The 27,805-nt window shown below is 38.6% G+C and overlaps 2 protein-coding genes across 2 annotated transcripts in view; both read left to right on the forward strand.

Moving 5' to 3' along the window:
* The window catches only part of EXOC1 (exocyst complex component 1), a 204,396-nt gene that overhangs the window by 146,421 nt on the left and 30,170 nt on the right, over positions 1 to 27,805 (forward strand). The window lies entirely within an intron of this gene.
* Positions 21,402 to 27,289, forward strand: EXOC1L (exocyst complex component 1 like). The gene is made up of 3 exons (XM_068186758.1): positions 21,402 to 21,572; positions 25,042 to 25,172; positions 26,175 to 27,289. Exons 1-3 carry the CDS (start codon positions 21,452 to 21,454, stop codon positions 26,436 to 26,438), a joined length of 516 nt encoding a protein of 171 aa, XP_068042859.1. The 5' UTR covers positions 21,402 to 21,451; the 3' UTR covers positions 26,439 to 27,289.

The following is a 27,805-nucleotide window of genomic DNA, read 5'->3' on the forward strand; positions in this document are numbered from 1 at the left end:
TATAAGAAAGAAATGGCAGATTCTGAAAAAAAAATAATATTGCCAGGAATTAGTTCTGGAACAATGCTTTGAATAGTCTCACAACTTCTGAGATTAGACCCCTTTTGTTCAATTTACAGCCTATGTTGTAGGAGGTGGAAGCATCCTGAAATCCTCATAACGCAGCTCTGCAGGTGAAAGGAGATACCTGGGGACCAAACAGGAAGAGCAACCACCTGTGTAAGCTGAAGGCTGGAGCAAGAATTTGGACTGTGGAAGCTGTTGGGGAAATGCTTTCCCTTCAGATTCATTACCTCGGTTCCTTGTTTCTGGTCAGACTTTAAAGATCTTATTTTAGAAAGGGTAAAACCTGGTTTGTGTCCAGATCCTTTGTCACCTCTGGCAGCTGCTACCCAAACCAGGGAAGACTATGAGAATATAGAACAAAAAAATTGAAGAGATGGGAAAAATTTAAAACTATATAATGAAATACATCACCAAATTGAAAGAAATGTATTAGTAATTAGAGTAGGCATGCTACTCTAGAGTAGCCATGCTATCTCATTTTGAGAGACATTGTTTTTTCTATATACATTTGGGGTCCATGTATTTTTTTGTGATTCAAAACCCACGCTTATTGATACCAAATTTTTGTGGGCATCTCTGGGAAACGGCACCATCCTTTATGCACACAAAGACAAAAAGGGTGGGAGGTCCTAAGCAGTGCTCCGTGTATGATGTTTTGAAGGGTTTGAGATGTTATGGTAAAAAGACCACACTGACCCAGTTAGAGGAAAGGGGGCATGTGGTGGACTATATCCAGAAAGCAGGGAAAGATTATTATTTCCATGAAATAATAACAAAAATAAGATGTGCTGTTACTAATTGAGAGTCCCTCAAAAATCAGTAAAAGATACCAGAGACTTATGTGGTAGCGGAAGCCAGTAATCAGAAAATAGCAGGCTTAATATTAATACAGCCAATTTTAAAGACTTCTGAATGCAGATCAGTGCAGAACAGACTGCTATCATTTTGTGCTGTAAAGAGAACTAAAATTGGGATTTTTATCTGACAAAAATATGAAAAGTGTTGTCTTGACAGCCTTAGTTCTGTTTAAAGCTGACTGCTTCTCTTTTGGTAACTTAAGAGACATAAGAATGCTTTAATACCAATAAAAGTTTCTCTTCCAATAGTTTTTACCAGTTTAATCAAAGTGCAATTAAACGAAATTTTAATTTTGTTTGATGTGACTGATATTTGTAAATTGGGTGTAACATACCCATTTTCATTTATTTGCAACCAGCCAACAGTGCAGCGCAGTTTATTATTATAAAGACTTTATAATTATAAATTACTAAGAAAATGTGTCTGGTGCTTCTCATAATGATTATTGTGTGTTTTTGTTTGTATTTGAGATGTAACTATGGTGATATTAACACAAAGAAATTTAAAAACCCCTGATTGATACAAGAAATAGGTATAAGCCAAGCATAACGCAAAATTACGATGCTTTTAAAATGCCTGTTGTTTTCCCTATTATGCTTCTCTTTTATGTTTCTATTATGTTGCTCCTTCATTTGATGCATGTTCCACTACCGTGCCTTTTATCTTCAGTTTCCACACCAGACACCTCTCACAAAATCAATGCTGTTTTTAATGCCACAAGTGAATTCATTAGCAGCATCTCCATGGAAGGGACATGGTTAAATTACAGATGGATTTGGCTCACTACACAGGAATAGTTATCAGCACTCTGCAGCTGCCTATTCATTATGACCTGATTCAAACCCCAAAAGTCAACTAGAAGACTCTAGTTCTTATTAGTGGATTTAGACCTGATTGTCAATGAAGCTGAATAAAATCCAAAGAAAATTAGGAAAGACAAATAGTTCACCTTGTCTATAATACCCAAAAGTATTATAGCCAGGTCTGACTGTCTGATTGAAATCAGCTTGTTAAGGAAAATTTTACCTTGGAAAGTTACATATTGTGCAGCGTTTTTCATACAGCAAATATGCAAGAATATGATTGAGAGATATACTGAGATTAGCTCAGTATGCTGAGATTAGCTTGATTGGTGAGAGCATGGTGTTAATAACACCAAATTTGTGGGTTCAATTCCCATATAGGCCATTTATTTAAGAGTTGGACTCAATAACCCTTGTGTCCCTTCCAATCCAGAATATTCTGTGCATGCCAAGAGCCTGCAAGAAAAAAAGTTAAAGTAATAGCTCTTGAGAAATGTGAAGAGTAAGAAACAAAACATCAGTAAATCTCATGCTAAAAAAGCTGGTGTCAGGTTGTCAGCGAGTGCCCTGGGATGTGTTAATTAGTATTAAGGGTGCTTGTTCAAAGATTATTATAAGAAACAATACAACATAACATTGTTACATGAAAGTAACGTGACAGTCTTCAATTGTGTGAGGCCAATATCTGCACTAGATAAGAAGAATGAGGAAGGCTGGGAATAATTTGTGCAGTCACCCATACCACAGACCACGCTCTTTCTGTTCAAACTTCTCCAAACCCATCACTGGGAACAAAGTGGCCACTCACAATGTGTCACTGGCCCTCCAGGGACTGTGGTATCACGGAGACCAGCCACCACCTGCAGGGCAGATGTACCCATGGAGGATTTGAAAAGTAACAATTTTCAGAAGAAAAAGACGTAATTACTCAATTTTATAGAATGTGAGAGAGATGTACAGTATAAAAAGGCTTGTTAAAAATGAGAGTATAATGCCAGAATTAAATTTTGGAAGATCTTGAATGTCCTGTCCATTTTCAATCTATTTTGCTGATCTTCTGCCTTATTTATTTCATGATTATTGTTCTTTTAATGCTTCAACTTTAAAACAAAATTACACTGGTGTCTGACTGATCTCACACAATAAATAACACGTGTAACTCCCTTTCCTTTCATAGCTTTTATTAAAAAGTGAGAGAGGCATCTCACACACAAGAAGTAGGTTTATTTTGTGAGGAAACTCAAATCACAGAACTCAGTTTGAACCTTGCTGGTGAAAGCTTGTGTGCAGTCACTCATTCTCAAAATGAAGGAGAACTTATTCCAGACAGGACAGTGTGTCCATCCTGAGCAGCAGACCACCCTGCATCGAGGAGTTCGTGACCCACACTAACATATTAACCCGAGCTGGCGGCTAAGGTGCTGCACACCCAGCATGGCCGTAAGGCTGGGCCACATTCCTTGGCTGCAGGACAACCTCAGCCACCCCACTGCAGCACCAGAGCCTGTGGGCAGCACCCAGTCCGTAGCAGCAATTACATCGCCTGCACAACCCTGCCTTTATCAGAAAGCACAGGAAGAAGTGCTCATCTGAATATCCTTTAAGTCTGATTTTCTTGTCAGAAAAGGATATAATAGATCATACGCATAGAAAGAAGGAGCCTTTGTCCACGGAGGGGATACAGAGTGCCATGGGAATATCCATCTGGGGTCTCCCTGGTACTGCAAGAATGCTGTGTGCTCAGAATCTGAAGAGAATTTAGTCACCATCTATAATCCTTTTTTTTAATCATGTCTTATTAAAGAACTATTTTATTAAGTCATTTTTTATCAGTCATTTCTTCAGAAAGAGCTCTGCTCAGTCTCTTTCTCACCTCATAGACTCTGCTGCTGGTGAAGAATAGATTTAAATATGAGTTTGCACTTATTTAAGTAAAATTATAAATGAATGTATAACTTCAGTTTCAACTTTTGCCAGGAATTCTTTAACTCAAAGTTTACCTCTAAATTTAGCACTTGAGTGCACCTTTCACCACCCTCTTTTTTTTTTTTTTTTTTTTTTTTTTTTTTAATCTCAGGAAAGGAACCCCCAGCTACCTTCCTAAAAAGGTACAGTTTTAAAAATATGAAGCACAAAACATCGTCACTGAAAATTCTTGTGGCACATACATCAGTCAGGGAGCTGCTGCTCAATAACATGGTGAAGCCCTAACAGAGCTTTGTGCTGCCTCCCAGAGGAGCCCCATGGGCTTGGAAAGACCTCTCAAGCCCTTCATGCTTGGTTTGCTCCTCCAAATACAAACTTCTTCCAATTACAAAGTTCTTCAAAGACAACCTAGCCTAGAGGTGACAGCCAGGCATCGAGTAATTAAAGAACAAAACCCGAGGAGCAAAGCTTTAATTTAAAGAGTGGGTGGAAGCTCCACGTCTCCCTCTGCCAATGTGCCCAGCAGCAGGGCATGCCTTCAGTAAGACAGAACCTTTACTTTAAAAATGTGCCATCAGGTCTATTAGGGAAAGCATCAATAATTAAAGTTAATGCCTGGAAACTGGCATCAGCTACGGGCATGATGACTCAAGCTCTTGGAGATCCATTCATTACATTCAACTACAAAAGCTAGAAGTTATAAAAAATGCATGAATAAATTCTTTAAGTATTAACACGCTACTTCTTTAAATGTTTGCTCTGACCCAGGTGGCGCTGCTCTAACTTTTTCTGCAGCTTTTTCTGCAGCATTTCACTTAAATGACCTTAGATTATTGTAGCTGTCTCTCAGGATTAAACAAATTACTCTCTTTAAAATATATTATCGAAGGATCCTACTTAGTAAGAAATAGAAAATGGTGTCTGGCATCTTCTTCTCACACTCATTATAAAATGTTAGATTTCAAAGCAAAATTTATAACCTTAAGTCTTTTGACCTAGATAATGCCATTTGCTAAATTCCCTTCTGGACTTGGCAAAATTAGGTAAAAACAAGCTAAATACTACAGAAGAGACCCTTGTTTTGTATTTCTAAAACTCACCAAGGTAAAGCAGTAGACACAGTGCCACAGTAAAACCTTTGGTCAGAGGTGGTAGCACTCAAGTGTCTTCCACATTAAATCAACAGCAATAACAAATAAAAACAACTTTGTGGAAGTTTGGGCATTTCTGATATGGTAGAGTGAAAACTTTTTGTTCTGCAATTTTTGGGTTTAAGTTTCTAGATGGCTTTCCTTTCCTGTTTTGATTAAATTTGCCTTTAGGGTGGTATTTCAAGTTTCTTCATTGATGGGTTAATTTTGGCATTTTTTTCATCCCTGGTAGGGTCTGGCTGAAGTTTCTAAATTCACAGATTCACAGAGTGGTTTCCACTTCTTTCTGCACTTGAATTTTTCTTTTCAGGGCAAGAGGTGTCAGTAGCATTTTCTAGATGAAAGAAGAGCCAGATGTTTCAAAGAGAGTTTGAACCTTTCTGTTTCTGGCTCTGCAGCCAAATATACAGAAGTTGCAAGCTACCCAGCATTCTTTTTCAAAAAGGTAATCTAAAAAGGATCCAAAAATTCCAAAGGGATTTGGATAGGTCCAGAATGTCTTTACAGATGAGATTAAAAATAGGAGAGTTACAAATTCAATGCTTGTAGTACTTTGGTAAAACAGAAATACATTTTAACTCAGCATGATAACTTTGCTTTACTGGATCTCATAAGACATCTGAATTTTTTTCGCTGAACTCCTGATGAATTCACATCATCAATCTACACATCTGAATAATAAACTCTTAGAACATTTGCTGCAGCAACTAACTGTTTATTAAATCTAATTATTCTGCATGCCTTATTTGTTTAAAAGCAATAAAGATATAAGCCAAGTAAAATTACAGATGATAGACATTTAGCATTAAAAACAGACACTATCTGACCTTCACATGACTAACTATAGGAAAAAGCCTATACTAGGCCCATAATTTCTTTAAAGAACATTTGGAGTTGAAAGTGAATTAAGATATATCCTATTTTGACTTCAAATGCAGTTTATACGTGGTTTGAAATCCCTTTAATTGACTCTCCTGCACTCTTAGAGACTGCTTTGTCCAGGAGTAAAAGGGCTGCCCTTGGGAGTGGGTGGGTCTGTCAGGATTTAGGGACCAGTACTTTGGTACCTAGAACCATGAAAGATACAGCATTTCTGGGTTTTGGCCCAGAGGCCCGAAAATTATCACATTATCATAATGTGGTCAGTATCACAACTCCAAGAACAAATTAGCTGCCCATCCTGTCTGTCCTGTCTTGTCTCTTATGAAAAAATATCCAATTAAAGTGGCTCTAAAAACCTTTCTACGATCAAGTGCTCTACAATCCTATGCTCCACTGTCTTTATAAAGAGTTTTTGAGTACTAATGGAAATCTTGCTCTACATTTTGTTTTGATCATTATAGATATGACATTACCCTAGCCTCCACAGAAAGCTTCTATGCACACTGATAGTTTTATTTAGTCCGTGGAGGAAAAAATGATGAGAAGGTGAAGCAAATTTTCTCCTCAACAATTTGATTTTCCAAATCTCTTACTATAGTTTTGTGGACTTTAGGTATTTCTCTTTCCTGTGGATCTCATAATAGATTGTGTGCTTCAGGGACTAGTAATCTCCAGGAATGTCTTCGGGATTTGAGTATCACAACAGTGGAAAGGATGTTCCTGCAGTGCTTATGGTAGAAAATGAGCCAGCAATGTGTGCTTGCTGCAGAGAAGGAAGTGGTGTCCTGGGCTGTGCTAGAGAAAGCATTGCCTGCAGATCAAGCGGGTAGCTCCTTGAGCACTGGGGAGGCTGCCTGTGCACTCTGTCCAGTACTGGGATGCTCAGGACAAAAGAGATATGAACATACTGGAGAGGGTCCAGTGAAGGGCCATGAAGATGATCAAGAGACTGGAGCACTTCTTATATTAGAAAAAGACTATTTAGCTCAAGAAGAGAAAGCTAAGGGGCATCATATCAACACATATAAATGTCTGAAAGGAGGCTGCAAAGAGGACAGAGCCAGGCTCCTTTCAGGGTGCCCAGCGACAGGACCAGAGGCAGTGGGCACAAACTGAGTGCAGGACTACCCCTCTGAACATCAGGAAACACTTTTTTACTGTGAGGGTGACCAAGCACTAGAAAGGGTTTCCCAGAGAAGTTGTGGAGTTTCCATCTCTGTAGTTGCTCGGAAGCTGTCTGGGCATGGCCTGGGTAGAGGTTCTCGGTGGCTGCGAGTGAGCAGGGGGTCACAAGGTGACCTCCAGAAGTGCCCCCCATCCCCAACCGCTCTGTGGTTCTGAGATAACAATCTTGATATGCTTCATGGGGACTTACTATAAAAGAAACCAAATTTGCTCTTTGCCTGAATATGACAGAATCTTCATCGCAATTTGCATCTGCTGTTACTGGGCAGTGCTGACCACTATGTAGCAATATTGCAAAAGGGGGTGTTTACAGCAGATGCTGCTGCTTTGAGATCTCTTTAATATATCTGCTGACTGTAATTGCCATTGCTAAAGTGCTGAAGAAGCTTGTCCATGCTTTAAATTTCTTCTACGTCAGTTTATTCATGCAAGAAGCGAAAACCTCCATACCGTACCTCCAAATCCCAAGAGCTGAGCAAGCTTTTAAACTCTTTTTCTGTATTCCATTACCTAGTTCACCTTAAGTAGACCAATTCTTACAGAGTTTAAACTTCAATCTCTTTCCCCATAAACAAAGAACCACAAGCCCTTGCTGACTCTATGACATTAATAATGCATAAAGATGTAGATGAACATCTACCATGTGAGCGGAAGACATTCTCTCAGCTTTAGAGGGCATTTCCCCATCAAAATATGCATAATGAAATTCATAAGGAGCAAAGAAAAACAGAAGAAACATTTCTCTAAAATGGCTAGACTATGAACTATGGATCTATTAAATACCTGTAAATGCAACAAAAAAGGTATTGTAAAAAGTTACGTTTTTCTCAAGGCCACTTTAACTTTTAAAATTTATCTGTCATCATAAAGAGAGTTGCAAAGAAGCTAGAGGGTTTAGCAGATGGTCACTATCCCTGTATGGATGACTCTAAGCACAGATGCCTTTTAGTGGCTGGGTGGTAGCAGATGAAGAGACGGATTTTCCTGCTGGATATATCAAGTGAACAACAGAGATCTGCAGGCATGAAATCATACCTGTCTTCCATGTGTACAGACCTGGTTTGTCCTTTGTGGAAAGTGATTCACACTACTATGTGGGTCAATACCTGGCTTTTGAGCTATCAGGAGGCTTTCAAATCAACCAAAGCAGCTTCCCTCTGGAAGCTACAGTATTGCAAGACTGGTGAAAGACTGAGGCTGCCTGGAGGAGGAGATGAGCCACTAGGCATTTTCAGTCTTGACTGTGATGCATTAATTGAGACTAGACCTATTTCATCTGCAAAGGAAAGCTATGCAAGTCCTGTCTTCTGGGTTAGCTTCTCCTTTACTACCCAGTTTTCCAAGGTGTATGAGATGCATCTTTCGATACACTAAGACTCTGGCATTCAGCTCATAGAATCAGGAAAGTTATCTGTCTTGGAAACAGTTAATACTAACAGGGTGATTTATTAAAAGTATGATCTTTTTGTCTCAGGACACAGGATGGTCTCCCACACTCATTCCTATCACGTGATGAAATGGGATGATTCTCATCCTCTGCTCCTTTGAGCATCTCTGTCTAAAACAGCAGTTTCAAATCTAAAATTAATCCAAAGACTTTGAATCTTAGAGCAAAATACAAAAAAATTTCATCTGGTTTAGTAACTGTGATACTCTCCAAAATTAAAATGAACATCTTTTTGGTTAAAAAAAACAAACCAAGAGGGGGAATGAAAAATATATTTTGCTTGTTCTGTGCCTCAAGGGCTCCACTGATCTCTTATTCCTCAAGCTCTTCCAATTCCTGGATGCAGCTTACACTTCAGGCTCCCCAGGGACGTGGTCACATCACCAAGCCTTATAGAGTTCAAGAAGTGTTTGGACAATGTTCTCAGGCACATGGTGTGACTCCTGGGGTATCCTGTGCAGGGCCAGGAGTTGGACGCAATGATCCTGATGGGTCCCTTCCAAGTCAGGATATTCCAGGATTCTTTCTCCATTCCTCTCTACATGTGAAAAGTATTTACATGTGAAAAATATCACTTCTTCAGCAGCATATTCTGCAGCAGAGGAGATTATTTTAAATGATGCACTACCTTCACAGTTTTTTGAAGAACAAGAAATTAGTTTTCAATATTTTGGTTTTTTAAATTATTATTTTAAAAATAATTTTTAAAAAATAATTTTTAAATTGTTTTTTTAAACCCAAAAAACCACGACCATCACAAACCAATACACTTTGCTAAAACGTACAACAAACAGTGTTGCCATTGACATTCTCAGATTGAGCTACATTATTGCAGAGTAGTTTGGGCATTATTCAAAGCCTGACTTATCTCTGAGAATATTAAATATTGACTTTTATTTGCTTAGCATTGACAAAAGAGTCTGATTAAAAATACTTAACCTTTCATAGCCATCTAGAACCATTATTTTATTCCATTAAATAACTCTGTGAAGTCTCTCCTTGCTTTCCTGTGTATGTCATTAAACACACCAATAACCAAAAAGCACTTTTGGGCTATCACTGAAGACCACAAAGTATCCTACAGATACACTGCAGTGTTCTAATAGTGTCAATAAGTTCCCCCATTCCTCCATTTTCAATGGAGATAAATCAGGTTCCTTACTTCAAAGTTTCCTACAGAGAACATAATCAACTCCAGGACCTGGCATGCCTTGATATAAAACCTACTGCTTTCATTAGAACAGGAATACACTGGGAAAATAGCATTAGAAAACTACTTAGAGAGAATTCTAACCTCAGGGACTCAGCATTTGAATAGCAACTCGGATACTTGAAAATGCCTTTGGTAAATATATTAGAAATATGAAAAAGGATCCTGGAGTGAGCAACAAAAACTTTTGCTTATTTGTAATCTTAAAAAGAAATCTTCAGACATACCTAAAATGACTTCTATATTAAATTGTAGGACAAAGTCTTCCCCAGCTTGCCATTTCTTCCTGTGCAGATGTTCTTTCTGTAGATGTACAAAAACTATTGCTGTCCAAGGGGCTTCAATGTCATCTACTTGAGTTTTCCCATTCACCAATATAAATGAAGCTATGCACACCAAAATTACCAGAAACCATTCATCAATACACATTCATGTGTGCAAAAGTGCAGATTTCACTATTTTGACACTAATAATATTATATTATTAATAAAAAATGCAGCAAGTAATTGTCAAAGCACTGACCTACCTTCTTTGCCTTTGCAAATAAAATCTTAAAGATTTTAAGGGCTTTAAAATTAATTGTTTTAAAATTTGAAAGTTCATACAAAAGATCTCCCTCTTCAGCTTTCAGAGGCAAATGTCTGAGCTTTGAAATTTTCACTGTTTCAGAATTTTCTGAACAGTATTGAATAGCATTCACCTGGTGCATGTCTTATAATAATGGTTCCAACTTCACAGGTAAAGGACACATACACGAAACCAAAAAACTAAACTGATGCTGAAATATCATCAGCAAACAAGTATAAAATGTTGGCAGCAAAATGTAGACATTGGAACATTTCTAGGAAAAGCAAGCATAAGATTCCCTCACTGAGACTGCATTAAGGGCTGTATGGCGAGGAAGACCATGTCACACCAGGGTCAGAACAGTCCACAAAGCCACTGATACATGCACCTCTCCTGTACAATTATATCAAATAAAACAACTCTAAAACACTTGATTAATAACTTGCAGTCACATTTACTCCAGCTATTCTCCAACATATCAATGACACTTTTACATTAAACACACAAATACCAATTTTCACATAAAGCCTTAGCACACAGCATTCTAAAAGACTGTTTTTTGTTTGTTTTTTTTTTACTGAGGTATTGATCTTCAAGGTCTTTCAAAGACCTAAAAAAGGAAATAGCAAAGTAATTGGAAAAATTCACTTATGCTGTCTTGAGACATGTCAAACATGCAGGCCATCCTTTCAGAAATGTTTAAAAAGGTGGAAATTTTCCAGTGTAGTGGGTCCCCCAAACCACAGAGGATAGGATAGGATAGGATAGGATAGGATAGGATAGGATAGGATAGGATAGGATGGGATACTAAGAAATCTATCGTATGGTTTGAAGGATTTGAAATTTAAATTATCATCTTTAACATTTTAAAGAGTGTTCTATATGGCACAATGGTTTTGCCATGCAGCATAGCATTGATTTTCCTACAGTGGATATTTATTTCTTAACTACTTTGGACACAGTTTTATGGGGCTGTGGATTAATTTGCAAAATATCAGAAAGATACTTGTCAAGATTTTACTTCGCAAGGTCAAGAGGCTGAGGTATAATTAACATTTTTTGATGAGACTTTGGGTATGGTTTTATTGAAAATACTGCCTGTTTGTAGAGTAGTCCAATCTTCTTTCCTCTAACTTCCAATGAATTATAGCTTGGAGGTGTGTTTTACTAGATAAATACAGAAATATTTTGCTCTTCTTTGGAGTTACTTGTTTTTTAAAAATCCATTTTTAATTACAAAAGGGCTTTTTGAAATTTAGGAAATATTAAGAAATATTTGGTAGAACAGAACACTGATTATGCTGCCAATTCTGTGAACTGACATAAAAAAACAGCCAGCTTGCAAAAATTTGGAACTGTAAGCGTTAGGAAATGGTACCTAGTTGAACAGTTACCTTCATGATAAGTGAGACAGCTCATGCTGCAGCCTCTTGAACGAGGAAATATTTGTCAATATTTGCCAAATGCTACAGACCAAGTCTCATGCTTACAGAAAAGGTTTATCCTGTTAATGTAACTAAACAAAAACCTATTAGCTCTAAAAAGCCTGTTTATTTTGAATCCACTGAGAAATTGGAATCAAAATTTCTTTGTTCTTTATTTTACTAAAAGAAGATTATTTACATAAATTAAAATGTAATATTTACATAATATTAAAACTTAGAGTGCAGAAAAATATCTTGTCCTTCTGTCACTGTTGTCCTGCTTAATTGTGATAAAAAAACTTGATAACACTGTAAAGAATGTCTTTGAACTAGTCTGAAAGTCTAAAAAATCCATCCCATAATCAGATATAAATCTCCCATCTTGAATATTCATTGCCCTGGTATCAAAAATCTGTTTTCATGCATCCTTAATTATCTCATTTAACCCTTGTTCTTTCTCTTTACCCCCTGCAGAATGTAAAACAATAGCAAAGACTCAAACCAAATTGCTGCTTCAATGTGAGAAATAGCCACAGTTCTCTTAAAGCACTGGCATATTTTAGTAGTCTAGTATTTATGTCTAATAATATATACTGAAGGGCCAAATTTCCCCAGAGTATACACACTGCCAGTGCTCAATACTGTCATCTGCCCTTCTTCCATGCCACAGCAGAGGCTGCCAAGTGCAGCTCCCTCAAGGATGGGAAACAGGTATCAGATAGATTAGCACTCTCATACTCAAGGCAGGGATGACAGCTCCGAGTGAAATAGTCTGAAACATCAGAGCTATCAATAACGTTGCACACTCCAAGCAAATGCTCTTTCTCCTTCTAAATTATATTTGCATAAATACAGTGGTTATGTCTATGGGGCAGCAGCATTACTGGATTAATTATTTATCAGCAGAAATCTATTTTCCTTATCTGCCTGCAGTCTTGCTGGCTTCTTTGCTTGGAGCAACTATTCAGTAAATACTTAAGTTTTTCAAAACCTGTGTTCTGAAACAAGGGGAATATGCAAACCTTGGGCCCTGAAAATATGTGGGTTGCATCCCACTTTCCCCACAGACATTAAACATATTTTAATTATAAAAGTTTCTGCAGTAGTGAGAGGGAAGTATCTGAAAAACAAATTTTTGGTTTCTTCAGAAAAAGTACTGAGGTACATCTTACCCTATAAAACAGATTCTTTACAAAATACAGAAATATACATGTTGTGAAATATTTAATACTTGATATTTGAGTGCTGTCTACTAGACAAAGAAAAACCAACCAACAGCTATTCCTGAGTTTCAGCTTTTATACAGTAGCTGATTTTTTACCTGCTCTGTCTACTACAGAGTCTGTATCTGACAGGTGTCGAACTTTCTGGTGTGATTTATTTTCTTACTACTGCTTCAAGAATATAGGAAAAAGTAGCAAGAATTTGTTGTGATCTGTCCAGGCAGACCTCTACACCTGGCCACATCTCCTGTGAATGAACGAGCCTTTATATGTATATAGATATATATAGATAGATATAGATACATATATATAGATATATATATATATATATATATATATGCAGGGTCAACCAGATGGGCAGACAACAGCAAAGTTGGGGACTGAGTGGGTAAAACAAGGAATAAATCTCCTTGAGTAGACAACACTCAATAAGATGTTGTGTCTGACAATGCATACCACAAAAATGGGTAGAAACAATATTATTTCACAGGATAAAAAGCAACTTGTGAAACGACCTAACACAGAAGAGGAACCATGTGCTTTGCAGAGATGAGTCGTGGTTGTGCATGTTTTAAACTGTCACAAAAAGCAGATAATCCTATGGTGACATTGTCCAGTTGAAGGAGTGTACCCAGGCTTCTGAGACATTTCTCTGAAGAGAACTAGAAATAAAGAGACTGACATAGCTAAGGCTGGTATGGGGTAAATGGAAAGTCCTCCCATGAACCCATGAAAATAGAGGAAAAACAAAAGGAAACAAATGGTTAGTTTTCACTTAAAAAAAACTAACTTCAGGGTCTTTCAGTGACCATTTAAACTGTCCAATATATTGACAAGCAAACCAGAAAAAAAGGTAGTAAATAATTAGGTAACACAATTTATTGAGAATACAACCTTCTCCAAGTTGGCCAAATCTAGAGCTGGCAGCGAGTGACAAATGGCTGGCATTTTGATGGGCTGCTACCTTCAGCTGAGAAGTACTCTCCAACAATAAAACAAGCTAAAGCTTGAGGCAAATGTAGAAAGATTGATCAGAGATGTAAAGAGACTGCAAAAGGGTTACAATCTTTCAATTTGCACATTAAATAACCAAGGTGAAGGATGTAGTATAAGCTACAAAATCACAAACCATTTGAAAACAGAAAGAAACCCTCCTCTTCTTCTTACCACACAAGCATGAGGAAATGTCCAAAGATATTTTCAGATAGCAGGTATAAAATGAAAAAAAAGAAACTCACCGCCAAAGGATGCTAAGGAGGACAAAAGCATAAATGATTTTAAAATTAAGTTAGATAATTTCATAGAAGATAGTTCTACTGATGGTTATTAAACATAGCAGACTGAACACAATCTCAGGGTTAGAATGTCCCTAAGGCACCAGGATCCAGCCGATTTTAGGAAAGACCACTTGCATGGGCCCAGCTTGGATTCTTTCTGTATTGGTACTCCACTTTACCACTACTCCAGAGGCAAGGCAGGATATTGAGAAGCAGGGAAAACTCTCCCTTTGGCTTAATATCACTCCTTTCATCTTCTTGATATCGGAACTACTTTATCTTCTTGGTATCAGAGCTACTCTTCCTGTGTACTGTTACTCTTTGAGTAACAGAGCTCTTCCAACACGAGACAGCCTAAACTGAACATTGCCCAGGGCACTCCTGTCAGTGTATCTAGTAAAAAGAAAAGCAGTACAAAAAGTTATTATTTGAATGAAAGAAAAATACTGCAAAACATATTTATGTATGCATTTTGTTTTAAATGAGAACAGTTAATCCAGTGGGATAATTCATTTGCTTCAAGGGTAAGCAGCTGGAGAGGAGCAAAGCAAAGCAATGAAAAATGAAATGCATCAAGGAAAACAGTGGCATACGTGTTGCTATGTGTACATTATTTAAAAAGCACATGTATAATTTAAACCATCATAATCATCTGCAGCATTCTAGCCCAGAAAACATTTTTACAAAAGGCAGTTGCACAAAAGGCACACATGCAGGTGCATGCAGTCGTGATTGCCACACACCCAATCTCCCCACCTCTTGGTTAAAGTTATTGATAGACATTCAAAATGCCACACAAGGGAGAGCACACCCAGACCGGTGTGTGCTTCAGCAGGGGTCCATGCTCCGTCACGGCACTCTCTCCAGAAGAAACTGAAACTGGGGTGATGTGGGTCCTCTGGTGTCCAGTAAGACATTAATTATGACCAAAACTTCTTCTGTGGTCAGGGATTCACAGCAACCCTCACCAGCTTTGCCTGATGTCCAAGCAGAGAGGAGGTCCCCCACAGCCATAATGCTGCTGCAAAATCAACCACCCAGTAGGCAGAAATTCTTTGGAAACCAGGTTTAATTAGTTGCAGAATAAATTAATTATTTAATTAGTTCAGTAAAAGGGCTTGATTCTGAAATGTTATGATGTTTGGCAGACATAATGAAAATTCATTAACCTGTTGCAATATGTTTGAATCATTGGGGTAGGAGGATGGATATGTTTCATACTTTTATTCAGTATTGTTTCCAGGCTATTGGAAAAATTTACCAAAATATGAAAACAAAATCAGCAGTCTGTAGCTTGGATCCACTAAACAGTGCAATGGACTGAATCTTATCATTATGCAACATTCTCTAGTTTTAACTCACATTTCAGACAAGAAGAAGTTATGAAGCACCCTGTAGTTTTATTTTATTGATCTTACACCAATATGTAATTTAGTTTTTCATGTTCAGGTCTGGAGTGAAATATAAGAATTGAATGAAGAACAATAAAAAAACCATAATGAATCCAAGTTTTCAACTCCAAATTTTATTGAGTTCTCAAGTCACAAAAAGCAGAAGTTTGGCCTGGACACCTACTCTGTTTTTCAAATACCCTGCATCAAATCTTCCTCAGTTTATGAACCCAGAGAGTTCCAAGAACGTCCACTGGGTAAAGCAAAAGAGGGTTAGAAATCTTTAAGTGCTGCAGTTTGGTATGCAAGAAATTAGGCTTTATGACCACTACAAAAGTTGTGGCTCTGATTAGGAGCAGACCAGACCAATGAGCTAGATCAAGTTGATTTATGAGAATGCAAATGATCTACTAGTCCTGTGAATCCAGAATGATCTATTTTTCTGCTATGAGAAAGGCAAATTGTCTACTACTCTTGTGAATACTTCCATCTTCGAGTAGTTTCTTCCACGTGCAGGACTCCATTAAGTGGACGATGCAGAATGGCCATTTGTCTTCATTTCAACGCTCCAGGAAGAGAAAGCTAGAAACTTGTTTAAAGTCAGATTACACAGTTTGCAAATGTCCATACATTTGCATTAACGTCATTCCGTCTGCATCAATGATCCTTGTACTGAGCTCCGTACTTTATAATTGACCAGCTGACCTCTTTGACGATGGCAGCCACCTCTGAAAGCATTTGGAGATGTGTCCGCCATTCTCTTATCAGTATTTCCCACAACGAATTAAATTTACTCTCAATATTTTTGTATTTTATTTCTTCTCTTCATGTATTTGATGCTAACATTTTTGAGTAACTGACCGGATAAGAACTTATAAAGATCTATATAGAATAAAAGATATTTTAAGCCACACAACTGTCATCTATGCGCTCATGGCCTAAATACAATAGCCATACAAATTACGCAGTTGTATAGATTCCCGACTTTATGAATTTTTAAAAAATGGATTAGATATCCATCAGAAGTTTATAGTGTTTTAAGAGTGCTTTGCATCACGTTGATGTATTGATTTAAAATATAAATCCACATTAATCTGAAGTAATTGACTATCTACATTAATAATAATGTTCAATTTTCATGAGGGAAGAGAATGGTTCTTGTGCCAAGACAAATTAAATTTATTACTTGCAACTACAGAGATAGAGATGAAAATCATTATTAAAAAGTATAGAGAGGCTTTTGACAGAATATCTGTTAAAGCTGTTCTGGGTAACTCTGGAAGAAAAATCCATTTATTAAAAAATTTACAAGAAAATGAGAACATAAAAGGGCACTTTGATTTGTGTAACAACCTAATTTACTTCTAATGTATTATCAAGATACTTCTTGACTTCTTGATCAATGTAACTCTCGACTATGTGCTCTCCTCTGTATTTTTTGTAAAATATGTCACAGCTGTCAAAATCCTGAGCTAAAATTTCCAAAGCTTTCAGCTGTCAGACGATTGATGGTCATTTGTATGCATAGAAACTCATAGGATTTGTTTTAACATTTTTTTTCCTTTTCTTTTCTTTATTCTTATCTTTATGGTTTTAGCTCCACAAAGAAAACTGTATGATATTGACTGGGTTATATTTGAATAACAGAATAACAGAGTGTTGAATCCATGATGCCAGGATTGCATGCTGTTAATTAAATGTGGCTGCAATTCATCAAAGTGCTTTGATGGGCTCTGCTGAACAGGAACTGAAAGTCTTATTATTTAAGTGAATTTGCTTACAGGCCTAATTTTTAGTTCATATACATATAAAATTCAACATGTGTAAATTCTTCATGGAAGCATTGGATACTTTATACTTTTATGTTATATTTCAAAATATACTTTCAAACTCCATCCATAAAACAGCATCTGGTTACTATTATATGAAGGACGTATCTATTTTCTGTTGAAAGGAAAATTTTGGATGGGATGTTGGCAAGGTGTGGGACCATTTATCCCAATGACACTCATGACTGCATTTTTAAAATAATAAAGCGGTATGAAGTCAATATAAGCTTGAAGAATTTGACCATCAGTTAAATAAAATAAAGAATAAAATCTGTTACCTCCTTTTTTCCAGGAAAAGAGTACAGTACTGCTTTTTAAAACCAAGTAATTACATCATACCATTAGAGACACCAGCCATATTTGGGATTTAATTTTCCTTACCAGAACTGATGAAATCTTGAATCATTGTCTGTTTGAGCACCCAAATATCCTGGTATTGGTACAAGACTCTTTTAACGGGTTCCCCAAGACATTCAGGAGAAAAGCACCTCTGCAAGAACATTTTAACCAGCTAATGGCTTCTACTTCATCTATTTCTATGCTTCTATTTTAAAACTGAGTGTCTCAAGCTGTTGCTTACTGAATAGCATTTCTGCATGAAACCCTGCTATCTCTGCTGCTTCAAAGAGTTTTCAGGACAACACAGCTAGGTTCATGTTTGACTGCACAGAGATCTAAGTTTATTGGCATAGCTACAAAAACATGGGAATAACTAGCCATAATTAGGAGTCAGATCCTCTATAAATGCCAGTGGGGAAAGAGACTTGAGAAAAAATCATTAGTAAATCACAGGGGAAAAAATGATGATCGTTCAGAACTAGTTTTTTTGAAGTCAGCTTTGGAAACTGCTCTGTACAGCTAGATCACTGTAGAATGTAATTCATAATTTCTAGTTTACATTTTAAAATATCACCTGTGATGTTAAAAAGTGGTCTGGAGACTCAAAGCTATGAAGAATATTTACGGATAATAAGCTAATTATTAATAGAGAAAACTGCCTGGCTGAAACCTCAAGCAGAAATAGCAGCTATTGGGAAGTAAATCCTATTATAAATTATATTTTTCAGTCTACAGGGATTCTTTGCAGCTCTGAGAAATTTTTCTTCATATTGCATTTTCCTCCCCATTAGTTCATGAAATTGTCAAACAAGTAACAATGGGAAAGATGCTTCCAGCAAACACTGCTTTGTAAGGTGTGCCAGGAACTGAGAGACACATCAAATGTACATCTTCTGGAAGGCCTCGACATGCAGACCACCGTGAAGTCCCACCTAGACACAGTAGCTATTCTACTGTGTCTGACTACTCTGACACCCACCAGAATCAAAGACAATTTTGCTATTGACAAATAATCACACTGCATGCATATCCTAATGTCCCAGGGTGGATCCAGAGAAGTAGAGGGACCCATCACAAATACTGTTTCTAAAGCTGGTGAATAGATTTTTACCATAACACTGTGACTGAGAAACAATGGAGATTAAAGAGATGTATCCTTTTCTGATCTGCTGCTATATCTGTTAAAGTTAATATCCCAGGTACGGTAAAGAAAACTGTATTTGGACATGGGAAAATTTGCAAGGGAAAAACAGGGAGGGAAAAAGGGACAGAAGTAATTAATTTTTAGCAGAAGGGTCTAAGACACTTCCCTGGGTGACTACCTCTCCCTTTGTATACCACTGTGAGCCTGGGTTAGGGGTCGTGTGGCTTTCACAATCTATAATTCATCTATTTGGACCGTTACATGTAAATCCCAGTTCAATTTGGATGTAAATTCCTTTGTGGTCCTTGTAACAATTACTTTAGTTTTTTCTGATTTATGTCTATAAGACTGTCATTCAGAAGTGGTATTATGGGAGGTAGGGATGGCTGGCTGGGACACTGGGTGTCAGATAAGTTGCTCCCTGTCCATAGTTAGTGTATCCTTGCTGTCTGTGTGAGTTATAGCTCAACTGTTGCCTTTCAGACTGTTAGGATTTGGGTTTATACTGTCACAGCTAAGGTGGATCTGAAATCTGATATGTTGTAACAGAGGATGGGTGAATAAAAAATCAAAAGAATCAAAAGCAATAGTGAATTACAAATTTTTAAATGTTCTGTTAAAACATTACCTATTGAAATCATCATTGCACCTTTCTACCTATATATGCAGAGGGGTTGTTTAATGCAGCATTTGAGAATACAATAAAGGATATTGCAGAAGAATATGAATACATCAAACCTCAAAACACTCTTGTGGAAACTCACAGGATGATCAAACTGTGAAAAATGAAAATCTGATTCAAGAGAGATCAGATCTAAGCACCACTTTTGCCTTAGCTCCATCATGTCGTAGACGCCAGTGATGCCTCACTTGCCCTCTAGGCAGTTACTCTGATACCACCCGAATCTTTAACAAGGGAAAAAACTGAAAATTATTCCAGAGCTGCAAGTATTTTTCTAAAGGTATTTTTGTCTGTACTTTTGTTGCTTCAGAACTGAAAAAAAAACCACTGAAGAATCTGAGATGCAACGTGAGATACAGGCTGGCAGGGCCAAAATCAGCTTCCTAATGAGGAGTCTGGCACTGAGTATGAGCACTGAAACCTCCAGCCATGGCACTATTAACACTGGTGGTGATGAACTGAAGCCTGGGGTATCAGCCTTGACAATTCTGCCAATATCTGGCCGACAGAGAGGGACAGTGAACTGCAAGCCAATTTGAACAGCAGTTTCATATTCAAGGCATGGCCAAGCCATCAAAATTGTGGGCAGGAACCTGAGCATCCTGTGCCTTAGATATCCTCTGGAAAGTCTCCATAAGAAGGCGTTTTCCTGATATGCAGATGTCTTGATTGGGACGTGAACATCTTGCTCTTTTCCTAAAATAACACTTTAAAGGTAAGAGATTAAATTTATCCCTAAACACTGTGCTTATAAATCCTAACGCTTAGAGTAACTTTACTCTCCGAAATCAGAGATGGAAATTAATCTATATATCTAAAAATCGTAGCTGTGATTCCAAACACAGTTTGGGATCAAAAGAAAGCATAATAAATCAAAACCTAGTTTCTTTACAATCCTTTCCCACTTGTCAACTCAATATGCTTACTGTCTATAGCAGAGGATGATTCTCCCTAATTTTACCTCATTTAAACTTGATTCCATTTTGTTTCACATCATCAAAGCATCATGTGGACCTGTGCCACTAAATAATTCTAATAGCGCCAATTTTTAAAATATCCTCAGATTCTAAATCTTGCCTTCACTTTAGCGCTCAGTTTCATTCCAAGGTAACATTTCTTTCCATGTTGTATTGAGATCACAAAAATGAAAAACTCAGTAAGGTATTCAGATATTCTAAGCTTCAAGATAAGAGTTAGAAGAGAATATCCAAACTTTTATAAGCAGCCAGAAACTAGTCCAAAGAGCAAAACTCTAGCACAGGCTACCATGGATACTGGAACTAGAAGAGCACTCAACTCCAGAACTTCACCCACACACCTGTGGAATGGCAGAAACAACTAAAATTTCTGCAAATGCATTTATGTCTGACATGAAAGACCTCCCACATGGGCAAACATTCTGGGGGTGGTGCTCAGGCTGCCTTTTGACGACTCCTCTGGAAGTGAGTCCACTTTCTGTTTATAAGGAGTGGCATAAGGTAATTTTGTTCTTAACGCTATTAATGGCCAAAAAGCTATTACTGGAGGAACACGGGTGACAGCCATAATGCTATCTAATTCCTTTATAAATTCTCAGCGCTTTCATCTACTGATGAAAAGAATTGCGTTGACAGCTCTTTTTTCTTTTTTTTTTTTGGTAAATCGCCTCTAGTGTGATTGTTTGGCGTCCTTCCCCGCCCACTGCCTCCTCCCTCCGGCCGGGGGACAGCTCGGGACGCCTCGACGGCACCTCCGGGACTTGGCTCGGACGGCGGCGGGCGGCGCAGCCGGTACCGGCCGCTGGCGCACGGAGGGCGGGCGGGCGCGGGGCGGGGAGATCCGCGGTCCGGCCTCTCCCGGCGCCGGCGGCCGAAGTTTTAACGGCGGCTGCTCGGGGGCGGAGGGGAGCCGGCCGGGAGGGAGCGGGGCCGGTGCCGGCCATGCCTGCCCCGCGCCCCGCGGCCCCGCGCGGCCGGAGCGCGGCCCCCGCCGCCGTGCCCCGCGGCGGCGGCGGCGGCGGCGGGGCGCGGGGGACAGGCGCCCGGCGCTGAGCAGCTCCGCGGGTGCGATGTCCTCGCTGGTGAAGGAGGACCTGGCGAAGAGGCTGTTCGGCCCCCGGCGGCAGAGGCTGCACGAGTTCATCGAGGTGGAGGGCGCGGGCGCCCAGCGCTATTACCTGTGCGCCGCAGGTACGGGGCGGCCGCCGGGCGGGGCCGGGCTCCAGCGGCTCTGCGGGTGGGAGCGGGGGATGCGAGGGAGCGGGGCCGGGGCTCAGCGCACGGAGCCCGGCGCGCTGCTCCCGCGCCGCCAGCGGCCCCCGAAACGGCGCTGGGTCCGCGTCCTGCCTCACAGCGCCTCCAGACTTGACCCCAGCGGAGAAACACGCGGCTGCCGGCGGTGCTCTGGCCGTGGCAGAGCCGTGAGCGCCCCAGCTGCTCTGGAAAGAGCAAACCCTTACAGTAGTTCTAGTCAGCTTTTTTTTACAGGTTCTTCGCTAGATTCTACAGATTCTTTCCAGATTCTACAGATTGTTTTCTGCATTAACACTGTAGGAAACGTTTGTAAATTTTTTGCACTACCCCTCGGCTTGGTCTGATGTCCCGCATGTTGTCCCTATCTCACTTTGAACAAATTGGACTTGTGGTTTAAATAAATACACATTGGAATTAGTAATTAGCACAAACTTCGAGTAAAACAAGATTGCTTTAAGTGGTAATTATCTGGCTACTTTCTAAATTTCTTTTCAAGTGAATCATCTGTTTCACAGAGGTTTCAGAGAAGCTGGTTTGTATGGGGTTTTTTTAATCATTATTTCAAACCACTGAAAAATACTAAAAAGAGAAATGTCTTCTGTAAGTAGTCAGGTTAAAGAGAATGATTCTTTCAGTCTGTTTCCTCTTCAGGTTCCAAATACATACAATAGGTGGAAACAATCTGTGTACTTGAGGCATAGATGGGGTTGGCATCCAGTAATCTATGTTCATTTTCTTTCTAAAAACCTGAAGTCCTTAGAACACATGAGCTGTATTACTGATTATTGGAAATCCTGAGCCAGCTGTGTTCCCTGTACTCCTTTAATTTTGGTAGAACAGGCTTTCTGTGTTAGAACTGTAAAAACAGTTTTAAGGAATTTATTCCTGCATATCATAGGGCTTCTAAACATATAGAAATACCAATCTCATTCATAGTTTATGAAACTATCAGTAGACTTATGATTAGTTCTATGTTGGAGTTCTATAAGCAGTTCAGTTGTGAAACTTCCAAAAAGGAGAATTAACATTATGCACCTTTAAAATCCTTCCTACAATCTTCTTTTTCAGGTAGAGGAGAACAAACCATTAAAGAAAGCTTCTAATCAGACTTACTGATTGTAAGTCTCTAAAGACATAAAGGAAAACCCATGCAGAGTATTAAGAGTAGGATCTCTCCACTATCCAATACTAAACTCTCTTAATATATTCAGGCACGGTTGAGTAAGTGGTGACCAGAGTGGAAATCTGATTCTGAAAGATGGGTTGCATCCAGCTGCCAGCAGCTACTGTGTTCTGCTGTGATTCTGTAGGAGCAGAGCACATTAGCTAAAGTCTTTTCCCTGCAATGCAACTTCTGTGTATTTCTGTTGATTTCAAATTACCATTAAGAAAAAAGTCAGTCAAACTATGGGCAAATCTTCAGAGGTCTATGCCTTTTGAAATGTGTGTTACAACAAAATCCTGGTGTGGGTAACTGAACAATCTTTTTTTTTGTGCTATATGGCCAACACTATTTCCTCTCCTTTTCACCATAGCAAGTCCTAGTTCTTGCACGAAGGTGACAGTATCCTTTCACAAAACAGTTTATAAAGCCTGGAAGAACACAGAGCTGAAATGCAACCCCATTCAGGGGTTTTCACAACCCAGTATTGGTACACCCAAGAAAGAATGGTCGGGATAGCATTTTGTCCTACAGAGACACTGGGAAGGGTGTTTGGTCCGCGTAAGGCTTTAAGAAATACTTTGTCCTCTATGAAGGTATTGCTACAGATGTGCCCTCCTCAAGCAGAGCTTTTAGAGCTTAATAGAGTGACATGGTAGATCTGAGCTCATGCTCTCTGTGAAAAAAAAAAAAAATTCTTTGACTCTTTTAACTGAGTGCAAGATCAAGCAGTATATAAAACGCATGAATTTTTTTTTTTTTCCTGAACTGAAAATAGCACACCCAAGTTTCACCACTGGGTTCACTGTGCGTAACATCTGTGCACTGTGCTTATGTCATGGGATTTCTGTTGTCAGAGGGGTGGAGCAGTGGCAGTGTGGGGATCTGGGGGCCCCCAGGACATCCCTTTGTATTTTTGAGAGGCCTTGGGATTTGGACTTACTTCCTTTAGTTTTAACTCAGAGGGACACAACATTTTCCCTTACAAGCTAGCAAATCAACAAACAAAATGGGTGAAACAGAAAGTATGAAGAGAACTTCCTAAGATTAATCTGCTAGATTTGCTTGCAAACGCAAACCATTGTAATGTATCCATGGCAGATAACACAGTGGTGGTCTTTTGGTCAAAAATGATTGAGTAACTATGATTGATAGGACCAGGGGAAAAAATTATTCATATTTCCCAGGCAGGGATGCTGTAGATTGAGAGAGATTATGATCAGTTTATTTATTTTCCACTGTTTTTCTTTGCAATGGAAAGAAGGAATATCTCCGACATATATACTTTGTTGTTATTTAATAACCGTTTTCTTATAGGCAGGTGAGAATAAGAGATGTTTTAACTGGAGGAAGGTAAAACTAATGAAGTTTCAAAATGGAGTTTCAAAAATTCAGGCAGTATTTAGAAATAAAAGCATTTTGCTCCTGTGTTCCAAGCCTTATGCTGTGAAGTTGAGATGCTCCTGCCAGATGTAGGTGACTTCTTGGCCATAACTTGGGCTACCAGACAGTTTGGGAATGTGGCCTGCCCTGCAGCCATCAGCAGCTGGATGTGCAGGCGATTGTTCAGGCTCTGGTACGTTTCACACTCGTAATGGTCTGTTACAGAAATCCAGTCTCCTACTCAGCACTCAAGGTCATCAATTAATAATGGCAGTTATTGCAAAGAGCATCTTTATGCTCTTTTTAATCTCATTTCCTGCCTAAGTTTGAAAACAGTAATTTTGATAAATTTAACACTGGACAACTGGAAGCTTTAGGAAAAAAATTTCAATGTTGATTTAATTTGCATACTATATAGGGAAATATGAGTTTTGCTCTAAAAAAGTAATGGCTTCATAAGAGAAGTTCCTTCACAGAATGAAAAGTATAGCACAAGTCATGTAAATACAGAACCTTGGTAGAGGTTTTGCAATTTCCTAACTGCAGCACCCCAAAAAGTCTCCCTCTTGAACGAAGTAGGCTAATGCAAACCCAGTGCCAGAATGAGGATTCCATTGCAGTGCTAGTGAATTCATATGAAAGGCTTTTGAACAGACAAGGCTCTTTCTTTACAGGGTGTGTAAGGGAAATCCTAAATCCACTAAAATCTGACAGGTTTCACAGACTAACAACATGGCATTATTCTTACTACCTGGGCAACATAAAGCTATCAAGTCCGGCATAACCCAATACAGCCCTGCCTGTCATGGTTTAACTTTGGGAAGTACTTGCTTGCATATCTAAACTATTTTTTTCTTGCAGTAACTAAAAATAAAGAAGTAGAAATATGTATGGTTAAACACTGGCGAGTGGACCGAGAGGAGAAATACGAAATAGTTGAAGAGTGGTTTTTGAAAGATCTGGAGATGATTGATGGAAAAGAAGCAGATACAGTAAGTGTTACATTATGTATTATGTACATAGAGAACAATTTTCTTGTTTTGCAGTTTGGGATACAAGAATTAAAATGCATTATGTGAAAAATAAAATTAAGTTACCAAGGAGTTTTGGCTTTATTACATGTGAGAGTCTCCACATCACATTTGCACTGTTGGAGAAGAAGAGGAAGGTGAGATTTTTTTTGTTTGCTAGTTTATTATAGTAGCCTTCATCTCTGGTTGAGACCCGAGCCAGAAGCTGGGTGTTTCCATCATAAGTGGTAATAAAAGTTCTCCATCTGCAGCTTCCAGTGTCAACTGCAGTTAATGTAATAGATTTTAGAGTGTATTTGGAAACAAAATTTCATTAAAAATTTTATGGACACTTTCTTCTGAAGTGTTGTGCTAAAATATTCTTCAGAAATATTCAGCCCTTCACAATTGGGATTAGAAAAATCTGTCTCATTTTCGATGAAAGAAAAGTCTAATCGAACCTCAAACTCATGGGATCATTAACACTGCTATAAATATTCATAATAGCTATTCATATCTGTAGAATTTAAAAGAATTTATCTGCTGCTAGGATTAATTGTGTCAAAGAGCCAGAAAGCACAAAGAAATACAACTCAGGCAGGAAGGGCAATCAATATTCTTCTTGTCCCACAGACATAGACAGGTATAGTCTTATAAAAGCAAGTGCTTTTCATATACTGCGTTTTAGGCAACATTACAAATTAATTCAGTTCAAAACAAGACTGTACAATCCAAATAAAGTACAGTGTACTGCTTGGGAAAACTTAGAAACTTTTACTCAGGAAAAATTCCCAATGACAAAGAATTACAGCTGCTACTTTTTAAAATACCATTTAAGATGAATAGAAGAAGTACATGAAGTCCTTTAGAGCCCATCATACTGAGAAAAAGCCCTGTAGGTAGCTGGGTAGAGAACAACAGATTGCAATTCTAACTCAATGTGTGTAGTAATTTCATTCTCTCTCAAATTTTTTTTTTTTTTAGGATAATCCATATTTTGATATGCATTTCCACAAAGTCTACAATATGGAAGCATATAGTTGTGCATCTAAATATACCTTTGCTCGAACACTAAACAAACTGAATGCCATGTACCTTAAGAAGGACTTCAAGATTGTGAACTTTGATGACACCTACCTAAATGATGATTCAATCTGGTCATCCAGCAATAGAGATTTCTTAGTAGTTATGAGGGTTTGCTTCTATGCTTCCAACCTTTTATGTCTCTCCCTCTGTCGTTTGTCCTAAACATGTATTTTCTAGCATTAATGTGACTGGTTGACTTTCACTGACCAGCATTTCATAAACCATCTGATCAAAAAGTTAGTAGCTGATATGCAGTGTCTCCTTTTTAATTTTACATGTAAGTAAAAAGTGGAGCATACTTTTTACATGAATAGTTGATCATTCATTTATATATATTAAGAGGTCCTCACTCTAGCAAACACTTATACATACAAGGGACTGGAAACACAGTACCAGTAATTATAATGGTCAGTGGTGATTGCTTATGTAAGCAGAGTTCAGCATTTGCTTATATATTCATGGAGGTATAAATTATCTTTCATTAATAGCTTAAAATACTTTTGCAGCATTAAGAGCATTAACAGCTAGTTTATATTTTGGAAGTAGGAAAAAAAAATCAGTAGAGTTCTGTATGAGAATGATGCACATTTCCATTTCCAACTGTGTTGAAACACAGAACTTCATTAAAGACATCACACCCATATCCCTACAAGAATCCAGTTCTCATCCTGATGCATAGGAGTACTGCATTCAGGTACCATGGGACCAACTTTTCACCTATGCAGCTATATTATTTTTCCCACAGAACATTTAGTATCCCCGTTGGCCGTCACATCACATTATTTGTGATACTGTCTTAGAAAACAATGTTCTTAAGCAGCATTGCTTTATTTGTCAGACCTTTCAGAACTTCTGCAACATTACTATGTCCTTTCTTGCCCTTCATCACTTATGAACAGCTGTGGTTAGGGAACAGAAATTGTCTCCATCTCTAAACCAAAGGATAAGAAAATACTATGTATACAGTAGTTGTTGGCTACTACAGTTACTTTGTAGGCAGTTGATAGAGTTTTCAAAATTTCACCAGTTTGAGCTGAGTATAAGCATACTCACTGCACTGCCTAAAGGCACATCAGTACTTAGAGCTACATTTACCATGGAGTTGAGTCTCTTGAGGGGTTTGGAACAGCTCACAAAATGTAACAGCTGGACTTGTGATAGCAGTATACTATGGTAGAAACAGAGGATATGTGGCAGCTATGTTGAGCAGAAGCTGAAGAGGAACGATGTCAAGAAGCAGTGTTCCTGCCCAGTGTCAGTCAGCTGAGTTAGCTGGCTGCTCATCCCATAGTAAATTTAAAAATGCCAACTGAAAGTAAGCTCCATTCAGAGAAGCTTCTGGTCAGAATGTCCTGCAAGAGAAAATTAGCTTTTTCCTTTGGTAGTCCAGGAAGGCAGGCTGTGGGCTAACCAGGTATGGACCTGGAGCTGAGATGTCGGCTCCCAGTAGATCAGAGGCTGATTGATGTCCTCTCTCATCTCTAACATGGGATAGCTGTGCGAGGGTACTCTGCTGTACTGTGGCTTGG

The sequence above is a fragment of the Anomalospiza imberbis genome, chromosome 4 (genome assembly GCF_031753505.1).
Source record: "Anomalospiza imberbis isolate Cuckoo-Finch-1a 21T00152 chromosome 4, ASM3175350v1, whole genome shotgun sequence".
NCBI classification, from domain to species: Eukaryota; Metazoa; Chordata; class Aves; order Passeriformes; family Viduidae; genus Anomalospiza; species Anomalospiza imberbis.

Bases quoted from the DNA above. Each gene is read 5' to 3' on its own strand.
- EXOC1L (XM_068186758.1), top strand. From the start codon at position 21,452: ATGTCCTCGCTGGTGAAGGAGGACCTGGCGAAGAGGCTGTTCGGCCCC. The intron at 21,573-25,041 runs GTACGGGGCGGC...TTTTTCTTGCAG, and splicing joins CTATTACCTGTGCGCCGCAG to TAACTAAAAATAAAGAAGTA. The intron at 25,173-26,174 runs GTAAGTGTTACA...TTTTTTTTTTAG, and splicing joins ATGGAAAAGAAGCAGATACA to GATAATCCATATTTTGATAT.